This window comes from Delphinus delphis, chromosome 7 (assembly GCF_949987515.2).
Source record: "Delphinus delphis chromosome 7, mDelDel1.2, whole genome shotgun sequence".
NCBI classification, from domain to species: Eukaryota; Metazoa; Chordata; class Mammalia; order Artiodactyla; family Delphinidae; genus Delphinus; species Delphinus delphis.
The window spans coordinates 25,506,589-25,523,160 of NC_082689.1; the positions used below are offsets into that span (position 1 = coordinate 25,506,589).

Here is a 16,572-nt window from a genome sequence, read left to right on the forward strand (position 1 = left end):
CTTATTGAAGAGGCTATCTTTTCTCCATTGTATATTTCTTCCTCCTTTATCAAAGATAATATGACCATATGTGTGTGGGTTTATCTCTGGGCTTTCTGTCCTGTTCCACTGATCTCTATTTCTGTTTTTGCCCAAGTACCATACTGTCTTGATTACTGTAGCTTTGTAGTATAGTCTGAAGTAAGGGAGCTTGATTCCTCCAGTTCCGTTTTTCTTTCTCAAGTTTGCTTTGGCTATTCGGGATCTTTGTGTTTCCATACAAATTGTGAAATTTTTTGTTCTAGTTCTGTGAAAAATGCCATTGGTAGTTTGATAGGGATCACATTGAATGTGTAGATTGCTTTAGGTAGTATAGTCATTTTCATAGTGTTGATTCTTCCAATTCAAGAACATGGTATATCTCTCCATCAGTTTGTATCATCTTTAATTTCTTTCATCAGTGTCTTATAGCTTTCTGTATACAGGTATTTTGTCTCCTTAGGTAGGTTTATTCCTAGGTATTTTATTCTTTTGGTTGCAATGGAAAATGAGAGTCTTTCCTTAATTTCTCTTCCAGATTTTTCATCATTAGTGTAGAGGAGTGAAAGAGACTTCTCTGCATTAATTTTGTAGCCTGCTACTTTACCAAATTCATTGATTAGCTCTAGTAGTCTTTTGGTAGCATCTTTAGGCTTCTCTATGTATAGTATCATGTATAGTATCATCTGAAAACAGTGACAGTTTTACTTCTTCTTTTCCATTTTGGATTCCTCTTATTTCTTTTTCTTCTCTGCTGTGCCTAAAACTTCTAAAGCTATGTGAATGATAATGGTGAGAGTGGGCAACCTTGTCTTGCTCCTGATCTTAGTGGAAATGGTTTCAGTTTTTCACCATTGAGAATGGTGTTGGCTGTGAGTTGGTCATATATGGCCTTTATTATGTTGAGGTAATTTCCCTCTATCCCTGCTTTCTGTAGGGTTTTTATCATAAATGGGTGTTGAATTTGTTGAAAGCTTTTTCTGCATCTATTCAGAGGATCATATGGTTTTTCTCCTTCAATTTGTTAATATTGTGTATCACATTGATTGATTTGCCTGTATTGAAGAATCCTTGCATTCCTGGGATAAACCCCACTTGATGATGGTGTGTAATCCTTTAATGTGCTGCTGGATTCTGTTTGCCTGTATTTTGTTGAGGATTTTTGCATCTATGTTCATTAGTGATATTGGTCTGTAGTTTCCTTTTTTTGTGACAACTTTGTCTGATTTGGTAGCAGGGTGACAGTAACCTTGTAGAATGAGTTTTGGATTGTTCCTCCCTTTGCTATATTTTGGAAGAGTTTGAGAAGGATAGGTGTTAGCTCTTCTCTAAATGTTTCATAGAATTCACCTGTGAAGCCATCTGGTCCTGGGCTTTTCTTGTTTGATGAATTTTTTTTTTTTTTTTTGCGGTACGCAGCCCTCTCACTGTTGTGGCCTCTCTCGTTGCAGAGCACAGGCTCCGGACGCGCAGGCTCAGTGGCCATGGCTCACGGGCCCAGCTGCTCCGCAGCATGTGGGATCTTCCCAGACCTGGGCACGAACCTATGTCCCCTGCATCAGCAGGCGGACTCTCAACCACTGCGCCACCAGGGAAGCCCTGTTCGATGATTTTTAATCACAGTTTTAATTTCAGTGCTTCTGAATGGTCTGTTTATATTTTCTATTTCTTCCTGGTTCTGTCTCAGAAAGTTGTGCTTTTCTCAGAATTTGTCCATTTCTTCCAGGTCCTCCATTTTATTGGCATATGGTTGCTTGTAGTAATCTCTCATGACCCTTTATATTTCTGCAGTGTCAGTTGTTACTTCTTATTTTTCATTTCTAACTCTGTTGATTTGTGTCTTCTCTCTTTTTTTCTTGATGAGTCTGGCTAATGGTTTATCAACTTTGTTTATCTTCTCAAAGAATCAGCTTTTAGTTTTATTGATCTTTGCTATCATTTCCTTTTCATTTATTTCTGATCTGATCTTTCTGATTTCTTTCCTTCGGCTAACATTGGATTTTGTTTATTCTTCTTTCTCTAATTGCTTTCAGTGTAAGGTTAGGTTGTTTATTTGAGATGTTTCTTGTTTCTTAAGGTAGGATTGTATTGCTATAAACTTTCCGCTTAGAACTGCTTTTGCTGCATCCCATAGGTTTTGGGTCATCATGTTTTCATTGTCATTTGTTTCTAAGTATTTTTTGATTTCCTCTTTGATTTCTTCAGTGATCTCTTGATTATTTTGTAGTGTATTGGTTAGCCTCCATGTGTTTGTATTTTTTACATATTTTTTCCTGTAATTGATATCTGGTCTCATAGCATTGTGGTCAGAAAAGATACTAGATAAAATTTCAATTTTCTTAAATTTACCAAGGCTTGACTTGTGACACAAGATATGATCTATCCTGAAGAATGTTCCATGAGCACTTGAGAAGAAAGTATATTCTGTTGTGTTTGGATGGAATGTCCTATAAATATCAATTAAGTCCATCTTATTTAATTTATCATTTAAAGTTTGTGTCTCCTTATTTATTTTCATTTTGGATGATCAGTCCATTGGTGAAAATGGGGTGTTAAATTCCCCTTCTATGACTGTGTTACTGTTGATTTCCCCTTTTATGGCTGTTAGCATTTACCTTATGTATTGAGGTGCTCCTATGTTGGGTGCATAAATATTTACAACTGTTATATCTTCTTCTTGGTTTGGTCCCATGATCATTATGTAATGTCCTTCTTTGTCTCTTGTAATAGTCTTTATTTTAAAGTCTATTCTGTTTTATATGAGAATTGCTACTCCAGCTTTCTTATGATTTCTGTTTATATGGAATATCTTTTTCTATCCCCTCACTTTCAACTGTATGTGTCCCTAGGTCTGAAGTGGTTCTCTTGTAGACAGCATATATATGGGTCTTGTTTTTGTATCCATTCAGCCAGTCTATTTCTTTTGGTTGGAGCATTTAATCCATTCACATTTAAGATAGTTATCGATATATATGTTCCTACTACCATTTTCTTAATTGTTTTGGGTTTGTTATTGTACGTCTTTTCCTTCTCTTGTGTTTCCTGCCTAGAGAAGTTCCTTTAGCATTTGTTGTAAAGCTGGTTTGATGGTGCTGTATTCTCTTAGCTTTTGCTTGTCTGTTAAGGTTTTAATTTCTTCATCGAATCTGAATTAGATTTGTGCTGGGTAGAGTAATCTTTGTTGTAGTTTTTTCCCTTTCATCACTTTAAATATGTCCTGCCACTCCCTTCTGGCTTGCAGAGTTTCTGCTGAAAGATCAGCTGTTAACCTTATGGGGAATTCCCTTGTATGTTATTTGTTGCTTTTCCCTTGCTGCTTTTAATATTTTTTCTTTGTATTTAATTTTTGATAGTTTGATTAATATGTGTCTTGGCTTGTTTCTCCTTGGATTTATCCTGTATGGGACTGTCTGTGCTTCCTGTACTTGACTGACTATTTCCTTTCCTACATTAAGGAAGTTTTCAACTGTAATCTCTTCAAAATTTTCTCATTTCCATATTTTTTTTCTCTTCTTCTTCTGGGACCCCTATAATTCAAATGTTGGTGCATTTAGTATTGTCCCAGAGGTCTCTGAGACTGTCCTCAATTCTTTTCATTCTTTTCTCTTTATTCTGCTCTGTGGTAGTTATTTTCATTATTTTATCTTGCAAGTCACTTATCCATTATTCTGCTATTGATTCCTTCTAGAGAATTTTTAATTTCATTTATTGTGCTATTCATCATTGTTTGTTTGCTCTTTAGTTCTTCTAGGTCCTTGTTAAATGTTTCTTGTATTTTCTCTATTCTATTGCCAAGATTTTTGTTCATCTTTACAATCATTACTCTGAATTCTTTTTCTGGTAGACTGCCTATTTCCTCTTCATTTGTTTGGTCTGGCTGGTTTTAACCTTGCTCCTTCATCTGCTGCGTATTTCTCTGTCTTCTCATTTTGCTTAACTTACTGAATTTGGAGTCTCCTTTTCACAGGCTGCATCTTCGTAGTTCCCATTGTTTTTGCTGTCTGCCCCACGTTGGTAATGTTGGTTCAGTGGGTTGTGTGAGCTTCATGGTGGAGATGACTGGTGCCTATGTTCTGGTGGATGAGGCTGGATCTTTTCTTTCCGTGGGGCAGGACCGTGTTTGGTTGTGTGTTTTGGGGTGTCTGTGAACTTAGTATGATTTTAGGGAGCCTCTCTGCTAATGGGTGGGGTTGTGTTCCTGTCTTGCTAGTTGTTTGGCATGGGTGTCCAGCACTGCAGCTTGCTGGTTGTTGAGTTGAGCTGGGTGTTAGCATTGAGATGGAGATCTCTGGGAGAGCTTTTGCCATTTGACATTACGTGGGGCCAGGAGATCTCTGGTGGACCAATGTCCTGAACTCGGCTCTCCCACCTAAGAGGCTCAGGTCTTGCACCTGGCTGGAGCACCAAGACCCTGTCAGCCACACTGCTCAGAAGAAAAGAGAGACAAAAAAGAAAGAAAAGAAAAAAAAATGAAATAAACTTATTAAAATAAAAATTAAAAAGTAATAAAAAAAGGAAAGACAGAAGAGAGCAACCAAACCAATAAACAAATCTATTAATGATAACAAGCACTAAAAACTATGCAAAAAAAAATTATCAGACAGAATCCTGCATAAATGGTAAAAGCAAAGCTGTATAGACAAAATCACACATAGAAGCATACACATACACACTCACAAAAAGAGAAATAGGAAAAAATATATATATATACAATAGAAAAAGAAAGGGAAAGAGCAACCAAATCAATAAACAAATCTACCAGTGATAATAAGCTCTAAATACTAAACCAAGATAAACATAAAACAAGAAACAAATTATATGCAAAAAGCTAATCCCAAGTCTACAGTTGCTCCCAAAATCTACTGCCTAAATTTTGGTGTGATCATTGTCTATTCAGGCATTCCACAGATGCAGGGTACATCAAGGTGATTGTGGAGATTTAATCTGCTGCCCCTGAGGCTGCTGGGAGAGATTTCCCTTTCTCTTCTTTGTTCACACAGCTCCCAGTGTTCAGCTTTGGATTTGGCTCCGCCTCTGCATGTAGGTCGCCTGAGGGCATCAGTTCCCCACCCAGGCAGGAGGGGGTTAAAGGAGCAGCTGATAAGGGGGCTCTGGCTCACTCAGGCCTGGGGGGGGCGGGACGGGTATGGAATGTGGGGTGAGCCTAAGGTGGCAGAGACCTGCATGATGTTACCCCAGCCTGAGGTATGCCATGTGTTCTCTGTTCTCCCAGGCAAGTTGTCTCTGGATCGCGGGACCCTGGCAGTGGCGTGCTGCACAGGCTCCCGGGAGGGGAGGTGTGGATAGTGACCTGTGCTTGCACACACAGGCTCCTTGGTGGCTGCACCAGCAGCCCAAGCATCTCATGCCCGTCTCTGGTGTCTGAACTGATAACCGCGGTTCATGCCCCTCTCTGGAGCTTGTTTAGGCGGTGCTCTGAATTCCCTCTCCTCGTGCACCCCGAAACAATGGTCTCTTGCCTCTTAGGCAGTTCCAGACTTTTTTCCTGGCTAGCTGTGGTGCACTAGCCCCCTTCAGGCTGTGTTCATGCAGCCAACCCCAGTCCTCTCCCAGGGATCTGACCTCCGAAGCCCATGCCTCAGCTCCCAGCCCTCACCCGCCCCAGCAGGTGAGCAGATAAGCCTCTCAGGCTGTCACCAGCACTCATGTGCTGGTCAGCACTGATCCTGTGTGCAGGAATCTCTCTGCTTTGCCCTCTGCACTCCTGTTGCTGCGCTCTCCTCTGTGGCTCTGAAGATTCCCCCCACCAACCCCTGTCTCTGCCAGTCAAGGGGCTGCCTAGTGTGTGGAAACTTTTCCTCCTTCACAGCTCCCTCCCCGAGGTGCAGGTCCCATCCCTATTCTTTTGTCTCTGTGTTTTCTTTTTTCTTTTGCCCTACCCAGGTACGTGAGGAGTTTCTTGCCTTTTGGGAAGTCTGAGATCTTCTTTCAGCGTTCAGTAGGTGTTCTGTAGGAGTTGTTCCATATGTAGTTGTATTTCTGATGTATTTGTGGGGAGGAAGGTGATCTCCATGTCTTACTCCTCTGCCATCTTGAAGGTCCCCCACCAATTTATTTTTTATCTGACTCCCTCCACTAGAATGTAAGCTGCTATATCCCAGGGATCTGTGCAGTGCCACTGCCTCTTCTAACTTTTCTGACTCTCCGTCCTCAGGCCCTGCCTGACAACTGTGTTCCTGCCTCCCTCACCCACCATGTGGTCCCAATCCATGCCTTAGTTCCAGCTCTTGTCTTTCTTCATTAACCCGCTGTTAACTTGCTGTTTTTGGTAACCGTCGAGGATATCTCCTCTTCATGTGGAGGTCCTTCTAGCTTGGTCTGGAGAAATTTCAATCAGGAGAGGCCAAATGAAATAAGCAAATGCAGCCTTAACCTGTAGTGACCTATAAGCTTATGCTAACAAAAAAAAATTAATTCATATATCGTATCAATATATTTATTATGCGCCTTATTCATCAAGGGCCATCCAAATACACATTATGAATATTTTTCAGTGATAGTGTTCCAAATGTTTCACATTGATTTTTATACTAAACTCTTATATAACTATATATATTCAAGTCTTATCACAAAACAAAAGAACACAAAATTTATTTTTTAAAAAACTTCGGTTTTGTAGTATTCTATGGCTTTTCCTTGATTTTATTAGCCTATTTTGCTTGTTTACTACAAATTGCAGCAGTTTGAGACCATAGCTTTGAAATTCACTACAGGATTGCGCAGAAGTAGAAGTCTATAAATCACATGACTTCACTTGTCTTGAGAACATACAGCCGTAAGATTTGTCTAAAGCAAGAATCATTAGAGCTTTAAATGTCTAGTAACAATTAAGTCTTTATTGAGCCACCTGTGATTTAAACTTACTTCTTTAACAGTGTCCATAGTCCATAAAGTGTGCTAACTCCTTGCCCGTAGGGAAATTACTTTCAATGTGTCTTCTGTTCCCTTTCACTGAATACCGTGATTCTGTCACAGAGTTACCTTGGTGTCACCTTGCTGAGCAGCCAACCTCATGATTTCAAAGGCCTATTTAGTTTTAATGTTTCAGCTGCTAAGTAGAAATGTTTATCTTTATTCCATAGAATCTAATTATATTCCCAGCTATATAATGCTGCCCTTCTTAGTTGAAAATCGTTCTGCTAAACCATCAGCAGCAGGGTGAGTTGAGTTGCTTTTCTTGCAGAGATGATGGATTTGTACTGATCTTCTCATATCCTTTTATATAATTCCTATTATGAAAATGGTACATATTTTCAATACTGTCTAACCAAGACAAGGAAGATCATCTGTGGCTGGGGAACAAAGCAAGGCTAACTTTGGAATTCATTATTTTAGGTGTTTTAGTGACCAAATTATCTGAGAGGAGAAAGGAGGGGCCAAGTGTAGAAAGAATCCTTTTTACCAGTGGCTGGAAATTTGTCTGAGGGTGAATAGCATTTACTGAAAATGTAGAGAATCTCATTTTGGGGGAAAAAACATAATATGGCCACATTTTTAGAAGTACATGTATTAGATGTTTAGAATTGATATTGTAAGTCATAATGTTAAATAGTTACTTAATTACTGAATGTTAATTAAAACTATAGAAAGTGGGGCTTCCCTGGTGACGCAGTGGTTGAGAGTCTGCCTGCCCATGCAGGGGACACGGGTTCGTGCCCCGGTCCGGGAAGATCCTACCTGCCGCGGAGTGGCTGGGCCTGTGAGCCATGGCCGCTGAGCCTGCGCGTCCGGAGCCTGTGCTCCACAATGCGAGAGGCCACAACAGTGAGAGGCCCGCGTACCGCAAAAAAAAAAAAAAAAAAAACACTATAGAAAGTGATACTTATTATTTTACTTTTCATTGTTTATGAAACTTTAAAAAATAAATATATCTTCATGTTAATTCATTTGAAGCTTAAATTTCATTTCATTTGTTCCCTGTATTGAAAATAACAATTTCTATTTCTATTTTCTAGGCATACAATCAAAATATACAATTGAGACTCATATTGAGGAAATATAGAAATGACTTTTTATATGACTATAAACCTTTCATTTCTTACTTCTCTATAGATGCCAATTAAATGGATGGCTTTGGAGTGTATACACTATAGAAAATTCACCCATCAGAGTGACGTTTGGAGCTATGGTAAATAATTCTTCCTTGTGACATAAGGCTTTTAAAACAAAAATAAGCATATTATGTTTCTTGGGTCTCTAAAATGTAATACATTAACGTCTTGGTTGAGTTTTATACCATAACCTTTTATTTTGGTAGCAACTTGTCTGATCATTTTGACAAAAAACAAAAAAAACCCCAGCAGTTTTAGATTAGGGACATTTTCATAGAATCTCATGGCCTTCATTTCAACAACTCTTTTAAAACATAACTCTAGGGCTAGGGTGGCGCAGTGGTTGAGAGTCCACCTGCCGATGCAGGGGACACTGGTTCAATCCCTGGTCCGGGAAGATCCCACATGCTGCGGAGCTGCTAGGCCCGTTAGCCATGGCCACTGAGCCTGCGCGTCTGGAGCCTGTGCTCCGCAACGGGAGAGGCCACAACAGTGAGAGGCGCACATACCGCAAAACAAACAAACAAACAATAAAACATAACTCTAAATGCAATGAATGTTTAAAAAATTTTTTTTCTTATGGGAATCTATGTTCTATAGTAAAAAAAAAATAGAGATTATTGTTAGAACAAAGAACAGTTATTGAAATCAGTAGGATGAAGTAGTAAATGTGAGGGGAGAGGTAAGAGAGATGATTTCTAATTACAGCTTTAATTTTAATTTACAAACTACTTTTGGAGTAAATAGATATATTAGAGAATTATAATATGAACTGGAAATAGAGATTTGAAAATTTATAAAATTTATTTAATTGCATTTAACTCAGTTTTTGAGATGAGCTTCTTAGCCTCTGTCTGGCTATTTACAACTTATGTCCATCTAAGTATTAGTAAGAATAAATCAACACCTTTTCTAAGTTTAAATATACCATATAAAACTAGCACTCTTACAAATAAAAAGCACTATGCTTCTTTAAATAATATGGTGGTGGTGAGACTTGAAAGCATGATACGATTTATTTTGCTCAAATTTAAGTTTAGTTTATTTACTTTTTTTTTAGAAAGAAAATTAAATCATTAAGTCACTGAAGAACTTATACTTCTTATCTAGAACAGTATAAATTATCTTTAAAATAATAAGACATTTCTATAGAATAGTTTTTCCTTCCACACATGTAAACCATAGGAGGTGTTCAAATTTCCACAAAGGCCTCATGTATTCTGCTCAGTTTAGCAGTAGAGTGTTGTGTGTTTGAGATTTAGGCACGTATAGAGGAATACTTGACAAAGCATAGTTCAACTGTCAGGACTAAATAAAAAACAAATACATCATATATATTATTATTTTTATTATATATATCATATACATTATAAATATGAGATAGATGTTTATAGAATATGATATACATTAGCATGTACATAATCATTTATATATTATATGGTGTAGATTAGCTTATATATTATATGATATAGATAGATTTACATATTTTATAAGATAGATTTAAATAATATCATATATATCTTTTTCTTTTCTTTCCCTTTTTTTTCCTACTTATATTTCCCTGAACTAAACATGACAATCTGAAAATTTTAAATGACCTCTAGAATAAGTAACTATATATACACATTAAAGTAAACGTTGGCAGGGCAATCACATTTTTAATAGTAAAATTTATCTTTTAGAGAAAATCCTGTTTTAAGGCTATAATGTTCATGTTGAATTGCAACATCTCAGAAGCAGTTCAGTAAAAATAGATAGATGGATAGATAGATAGATAAATAGATGATAGATAGACAGAATGATAGAGTGAACTCTGTTTTGAAACATAGCCCAGTTAATCAACCCATATCCATAAGGCATTTTAAGATTTTTATGATATATCATAGTTGGTTGCAAAGGCATAAAAGGCAGAGAAAGATATATAATCTTGTTTACAGTGAATCTTTGTGGAACATTGCCACTGGGTGCATCTTTATTTTTATAAAAATAAATATGCATTGAATATGGTTTATATCTTCAAATGATAGAATTGTAAGTTTTGAAGATGTTTCTAATTTAGCTTTCTTGAGATTGTTCTTCTATATGAAGCCATCTCTGTTTGACTCTACTTATCATCACCTCTGCAAAGATATAATTGGAATATTATTGGCAGAAGTGGGGGGGTTGATTTTTCTGCTTCAGTTTTTGTATATATGTATTTCTGTTTATTGTATTTTCTATTAATTTGTAGTTGCTTTGTATCTTGCTTATATTAGAAGTTCTGATAGAGATGTGAGAGCATCTATTCTTTTATAACTGCAAACATGAGTTAATAAAATGTTCTCATTAAATATATATTCTATAAATATGACTGACTGAACATAAATAGACAGTAATCTACTTCTTAACTTGTTCCAGCCTTCCTCATGGACACTGAGTTTTAATCATCAGTTCTATGAATCATTCTTTAGTATGCAACATCAAGTAGGGTTTTATAAAGATCAAACAGTGAAATTGTGTCACTAGTTACACGTTTATATTATACCTAAGAATCATAAGATGTAAATATTAACTAAAAAAATCAGATAATCATTAACGATACTATTATGAAGAATAATTTGAAGTTTATATATACTTATATAGTTTAAGCTTTGCATTTTTATTATGTCAATGATAACTCTTATGAGCTAAAAATTACTTCAGTTTGAATAAATAATTCATTACAGATGGCAGTGGAGAAGAAAACATAGCCATAATTAGATTTTATATTAAAAGATACTTGTATATGCATCAATCAAAATTCACTTGCTAATACTATTGTGCCCACATAGCTATTTCTGAACTAACAACCTTTATCCTTAAGAAAACTATAACTTTTAAATTATATAATTATTAGATTATAAAGAAGAGATCTGTATTGTGTATGTTATTGCTCAGATCAGAGTCATTATTCTTGTCAAAGGTGGCTACTTACATGCTAGTATTTAGAGTATTTGCTTTTACTGAGGAAATCAGTGTTCTAGTGATTCAAGAAACCGTTCTTATTGTCTAAAGAATACACTATTATTGATTCACTTCAATTTTGGAAAGCTCACTTTACATGTATTTTATCTTACATATGGATCATTCTTCAGTCAGTCTCTCATATGTGTTAAAGAAATGAATCTGTTTTATTCCACTTGTTCTCCTTGTGTTAGTTAAAAAGAAAAGCACAATTATTTACTATAACATAAGTAATCGTTCTGGAACCCCAATTTGGCCTTTTGGGCTTTTAATAGTAAAGATGCTAATCTCAAAATTAGTCAATATCAGATTTTACCTAATCATATTTATTTGGTACTGAGTACACATGTGTATAGTAAATATATTGTTTTATAGGCTCTAATGTGGTGAAACAAATTGGGTCAACAATCATTAGCATTACTTATAAGTAGAAATGGGGAACAGATTCTGTCCACTCTGAAATTGTCTCTGCTACCCATTAAAAATTTCAAGACAATGATAAGAAAATCAAATTTCCCACAAAGATTTTGTCATTGGGCTTCTCATGTGGACATAGGAATCTGAAGAACCTTTCTTTAGACTATTTCTAATTGCCCTCTAAGAAGCATTCTTTTGCCACAGGCATGTTGCTGGTTTCTTCAAAGTATATTGTTAACATCCTTATGTAAGAATTTGATCTCCCTTTTAGGAGTCACTATATGGGAACTGATGACCTTTGGAGGAAAACCCTATGATGGAATTCCAACCAGAGAAATCCCCGATTTGTTAGAGAAAGGAGAACGTTTGCCCCAGCCTCCCATCTGCACTATTGATGTTTATATGGTCATGGTCAAATGTAAGATTGCAAAATTATGTTATCATCCTCATCATCATTCTTAGTAATTAATCAACCTGCACAATTTTTCTGTATATTGAAAAATATAAAAGTTTACAGATAATTGTGAAAAGGAGCATGTAAACCCGTGTTTGTTGTGATTCTTGTTAATATGAAGCAATATCATGCTTTCATGCTATGAAGTCAACATTGTATGTTTCTTACACTTCTTATTTATTTCACTTTGATTCTTATCATTTCCATGACAATGAAACTGTTTCTCATAAAGAGATGTAATTAATCACAATAATGTTAATACTCTTTAAAGGAAAAAAGCAGACTAAATAAATGATCTGCACATAAAGAAAAAAGCTTGAAACTAATAGTTTAAAAAAATGAATTAAATGGAAATAGATTTACCAGTTTCAGTCAACAGAAAATTAGCAAGGCAAAATGGGAAGTGGAAAGACATGAATCTACATTGAACTACTAAGATTATGAATGTTTACTTTCTTTCAATTTGATCATTTGTTTACATCTAACTATCTTACTTTTCTTTCTCCCTTCTATGCCCCAGACACATATGTGTTATAAATGTATTTTGGAAGCCTAGACTCTTAATTTAAATAGAATTAGGGAAGTCTCTGGAGTTTCTGACTTAATTTAAATGAGATTAGCATTCAGCAATCTTTCTTGTGTAATGAGAGGTTTTCCCCTTTTGATTTACACAGGGTTAGCAAAGAAACAAACTGGTGAAGGTGAATAAGCATCTTATTAATAAGAGACTTTGGACAGGTCTACTCAGATTTATACTCATGACATGTGTGATACATTCTGACAGTGAGGGAAGAAATAAAAAATGTGCTTTTCACTTCAGGTCAGCATGCCCTTTTCTCTAAGTGTAGTTCTGTTTACTCAATATTTAGTTGGAAAGAAACTGATACCTCACTGAGAATTTAACCTTTTCTGGTTCCAATAGAGTTCCAGAAACATTGATTTTCTCATTAACATCTTGGTATCAACAGCATTTTTTTTTTAGTGGTTACATATAAAATATAGAGCATTTGAGCTTTGTTAGGAGAGAAAAAAATCAAATAATTTTAATGATACATAAAATGACACCCAAACACTTCCCATAACAAGAATAAAAAGTGAACTTGCAGAAAAGGGGAAACAAGTTTTATAGCTTTATTGGGTCAAACATTTTTCGGTAGTCAGCTATGGAAGAAAGTTTAAAAACATACATGTATTACATAATTTGATCCCATAACTAGCATGAGATGATTTATATACTTCATTTAGATACTCTGATGAATAATAAAAAATCAGGAAAACATCTTGCCTAATAGTGACTTTTACCTCACTTTTAGGAGTTTTAATATCTAAGAAAAGGGTCATTTGGCAATAAAATCAAGGAAAGCTTGGTGCCTTTATTCTTGTCATTTCATCAGTTAAACAGAGCCTGGGGAGTTAAGGCTCTTAATACATAACTTGGTAAATTGCTGATAGTATTTTATGCTGGAAAGGCTAGTACTAAGATAAGCTAATGACTATTTCTGAACAAACATTACCAATCACTTTGCATTAATTTTTTTCCCACCAGGAAAAAAGTAGCATAAGAAAGTTGCTTTCAATTCCTTTTTCACCTTTTTGCCAGTATACAGCATTGCAACCACAGTTTTTATTCCATGTCACTCCTGATATAAAATGATAAATTATATTCCAATCACCTTTTCTATACCCATCAAAGAAAAATATTTTTTTTATTTTTAAATTCTCTTCACACCTACGGAAAAAAGATCTGAGATTCTGTAAATTCCCATGGTTAGCCTAGGTTATATTTTCTATGATGAAAAATTAATTTTAAATTATATCAACAAAATAAAAAGCTTGTATTGTTCTATAATATGTTATATTTAGTTATGAATGTCAGCAAACTGATTGCGATAGAATCTCACATATTGGATTGTTTCTTTCATTAGCTTTCTTTGTCAGATCATTTTTATTTAAATGATATGTTTCAAACTTAGTCTTTATTTTCATAAAATTATGGATATAGTGACTCTTTTATTGCATGTGAATTTCTAGGTTGGATGATTGATGCTGACAGTAGACCTAAATTTAAGGAACTGGCTGCTGAATTTTCGAGGATGGCTCGAGACCCTCAAAGATACCTAGTTATTCAGGTTTGTACATTTGACTTAGATTTTTGAGAATATCCCAATGACAAACCCACTACAAAACAGTAGTAATATCTGGACTTTGGAACTATGGATGTCGTCATTCACAAATTAATTAATTAGCTAAGCAAAATACCGTGTGAAATGACTTTTACTTGATGTCAGAACCACTTCTAAGCATCTTCCCTTAGTACTCAAGTGCCTCTACTGTTGAACTGCCAGATAATTAAGATTATTCATGTACATAAAAAGGCCTTTATCCTCAGACAAGCCTTGTAGTACTCTGCTAGTCATGTTCATTGTTATAATCATCTCTTCTTGGAATAAAAGGAAGATGGATTTTTGTTTTAATCGTGTGCATGTTTGAAGGCAGTGAACTAAAAGTTTCAATAAATTGACATTTAATTTCCTAGAGAAATATTTTAAAATATGTTTTTTTTTTCTTTTGGGAGGTATGCAATATTCAAGTAATAACTCAGATTCAGATGAATTAATGTACAAAAATAAAATAATAGACCAAAAGAACATTTTATATGTAACACTAGAAAAAATGGATTTAATAATTTAAAAGTTGTAATATATTTCTTTATGATTATTCTACCTAAACCATAAACAAGTGGACCTTGGATAACACTGAGTTAAGATTCCTCAATAAAACAAGGTAGTGTTTATCTTCATATCAATAGTCTGACATGAAGATAAAAGTCAGATTTTAGCAAATAATGATTTCTAGCTAACTTTTTCCCTAATTAATTTTAAAAAGTTTACAAAAATATCACAAAACAAATTTTAAAATTCTACTTAAGAAATAGATGAGGTAGGAGTGTAACTATTGTTTTGGTGTTTCTCCCACCCCCTTTATGTTATTTGCCACCAGTGCTGTGATTTTGAATGTTATCACTTTAACAATATTATGCTATAGAGCAAACCATGGATTCAATGTATCATGATAGCTCTACACTATCAAACCAACCAAGTATAATAAAAATTGATAAGTCAATTGCTCTTTCTTTATTATATACTCTTAAAGTCACAGCTCAAACGCCATCTTGACAATGAAACCCACCATTATTCTCAGATCTGAAATGGTTTATGCCTCTCTCCAAATAGCCATAGCATTCTGCTTTATTTATCTCTAATGGCATTTATCACATTCTTCTTGTATTAAATGTTTTTATCTTACCGTGTCATATCTAAGTATGTTATAGGCTTCTATATGGCTGGTATTTGTGCTAAATAATTATTTTGTTTAATGAGTGCATGAATTTGCAACCATTTTGATATTACATAAATTTGCTACAAAGTTCACATATTTAAAATGAAGGAAAGAATCATTTCTGTGTGTATATCTGATGGAAAATTTTTTAGGGTGATGATCGTATGAAGCTTCCCAGTCCAAACGACAGCAAGTTCTTTCAGAATCTCTTGGATGAAGAGGATTTAGAAGATATGATGGATGCTGAGGAATATCTGGTCCCTCAGGCTTTCAACATCCCACCTCCCATCTATACTTCCAGAGCAAGAATCGACTCAAATAGGGTAAGAAGTAATTATATACTACCTCTCATATTATTTCTGAGAAACAAATTCCTGGAAATACATTGTAAGTACTAAAATTACCAAATAAATTATGTAGCTCAGATAAGTGTGATTCCTAAATTAAAAAGCAAGTTATACCAACAAAAGATATGCCAAGCTTGCCATATATAGTTAATTTTGGAAGGTAAGCATGCGCAATACAACATGCACTCTGAAATATCTTCAAGATTTCAAAAGGAGAAACTTTTCTTCATCTTAAGTCAGTTAAAAAAAAAACCTTAATTTTTGAAAATCTACAACCAATTCAAACTAATAAATCTGTATGTGTTTGTATATAAATGAAAATTCTTCCCAAGATAGGCTCTCTACGTTTTTCTCAATAAAATGATATGACTTATTAGTCAAGAGACAATACAAGTACAACTCTTTATTACTCATTTAGGAGACATTAAAAATCTTCTGTCAAGTTGAAGTAGTAACAGAACAGTGTGCAATCCTTTGGACTAAATCAATCATATTGGGAGGGCTTCTGAATCATTTCTAAGATGCAGATTTAACTTTTGAAAGAAGCTTCTGAAAGGAGTTTCCATTTCATTTTAAATATTAAGCCCACTCTATATGAATACCATTCTTTCTCTGAAAACTGTCAATCCATGTATTCATTCACGTGTTTATTTTTGAAAATTCATTCATCATTCATTCAACATTTATTTGTTTATTTATTTACTTTTTGATAGAGTCAGCATTTATTAAGTGCCTAACATATTCCAGGCCTTTCCTTTTTTTTTTAAATAGATCCTTATTGGAATATAATTGCTTCACAATACCGTGTTAGTATCTGTTGTACAGCAAAGTGAATCAGCCATATGCATACATATATCCACATATCCCCTCCCTCTTGAGCCTCCCTCCCACCCTCCCTATCAAACCTCTCTAGGTCATCGCAAAGCACCAAGCTGATCTCCCT

General features: G+C 35.0%; 1 protein-coding gene across 1 annotated transcript in view; it reads left to right on the forward strand.

The window, feature by feature from the left end:
* The window catches only part of ERBB4 (erb-b2 receptor tyrosine kinase 4), a 1,108,236-nt gene that overhangs the window by 1,059,691 nt on the left and 31,973 nt on the right, over positions 1–16,572 (forward strand). Inside the window, exons 22-25 of the mRNA XM_060016164.1 lie at positions 8,092–8,167; positions 11,761–11,907; positions 13,975–14,072; positions 15,435–15,605. Coding sequence (XP_059872147.1) covers positions 8,092–8,167; positions 11,761–11,907; positions 13,975–14,072; positions 15,435–15,605 — 492 coding nt within the window. The remainder of the gene's footprint in view (positions 1–8,091; positions 8,168–11,760; positions 11,908–13,974; positions 14,073–15,434; positions 15,606–16,572) is intronic.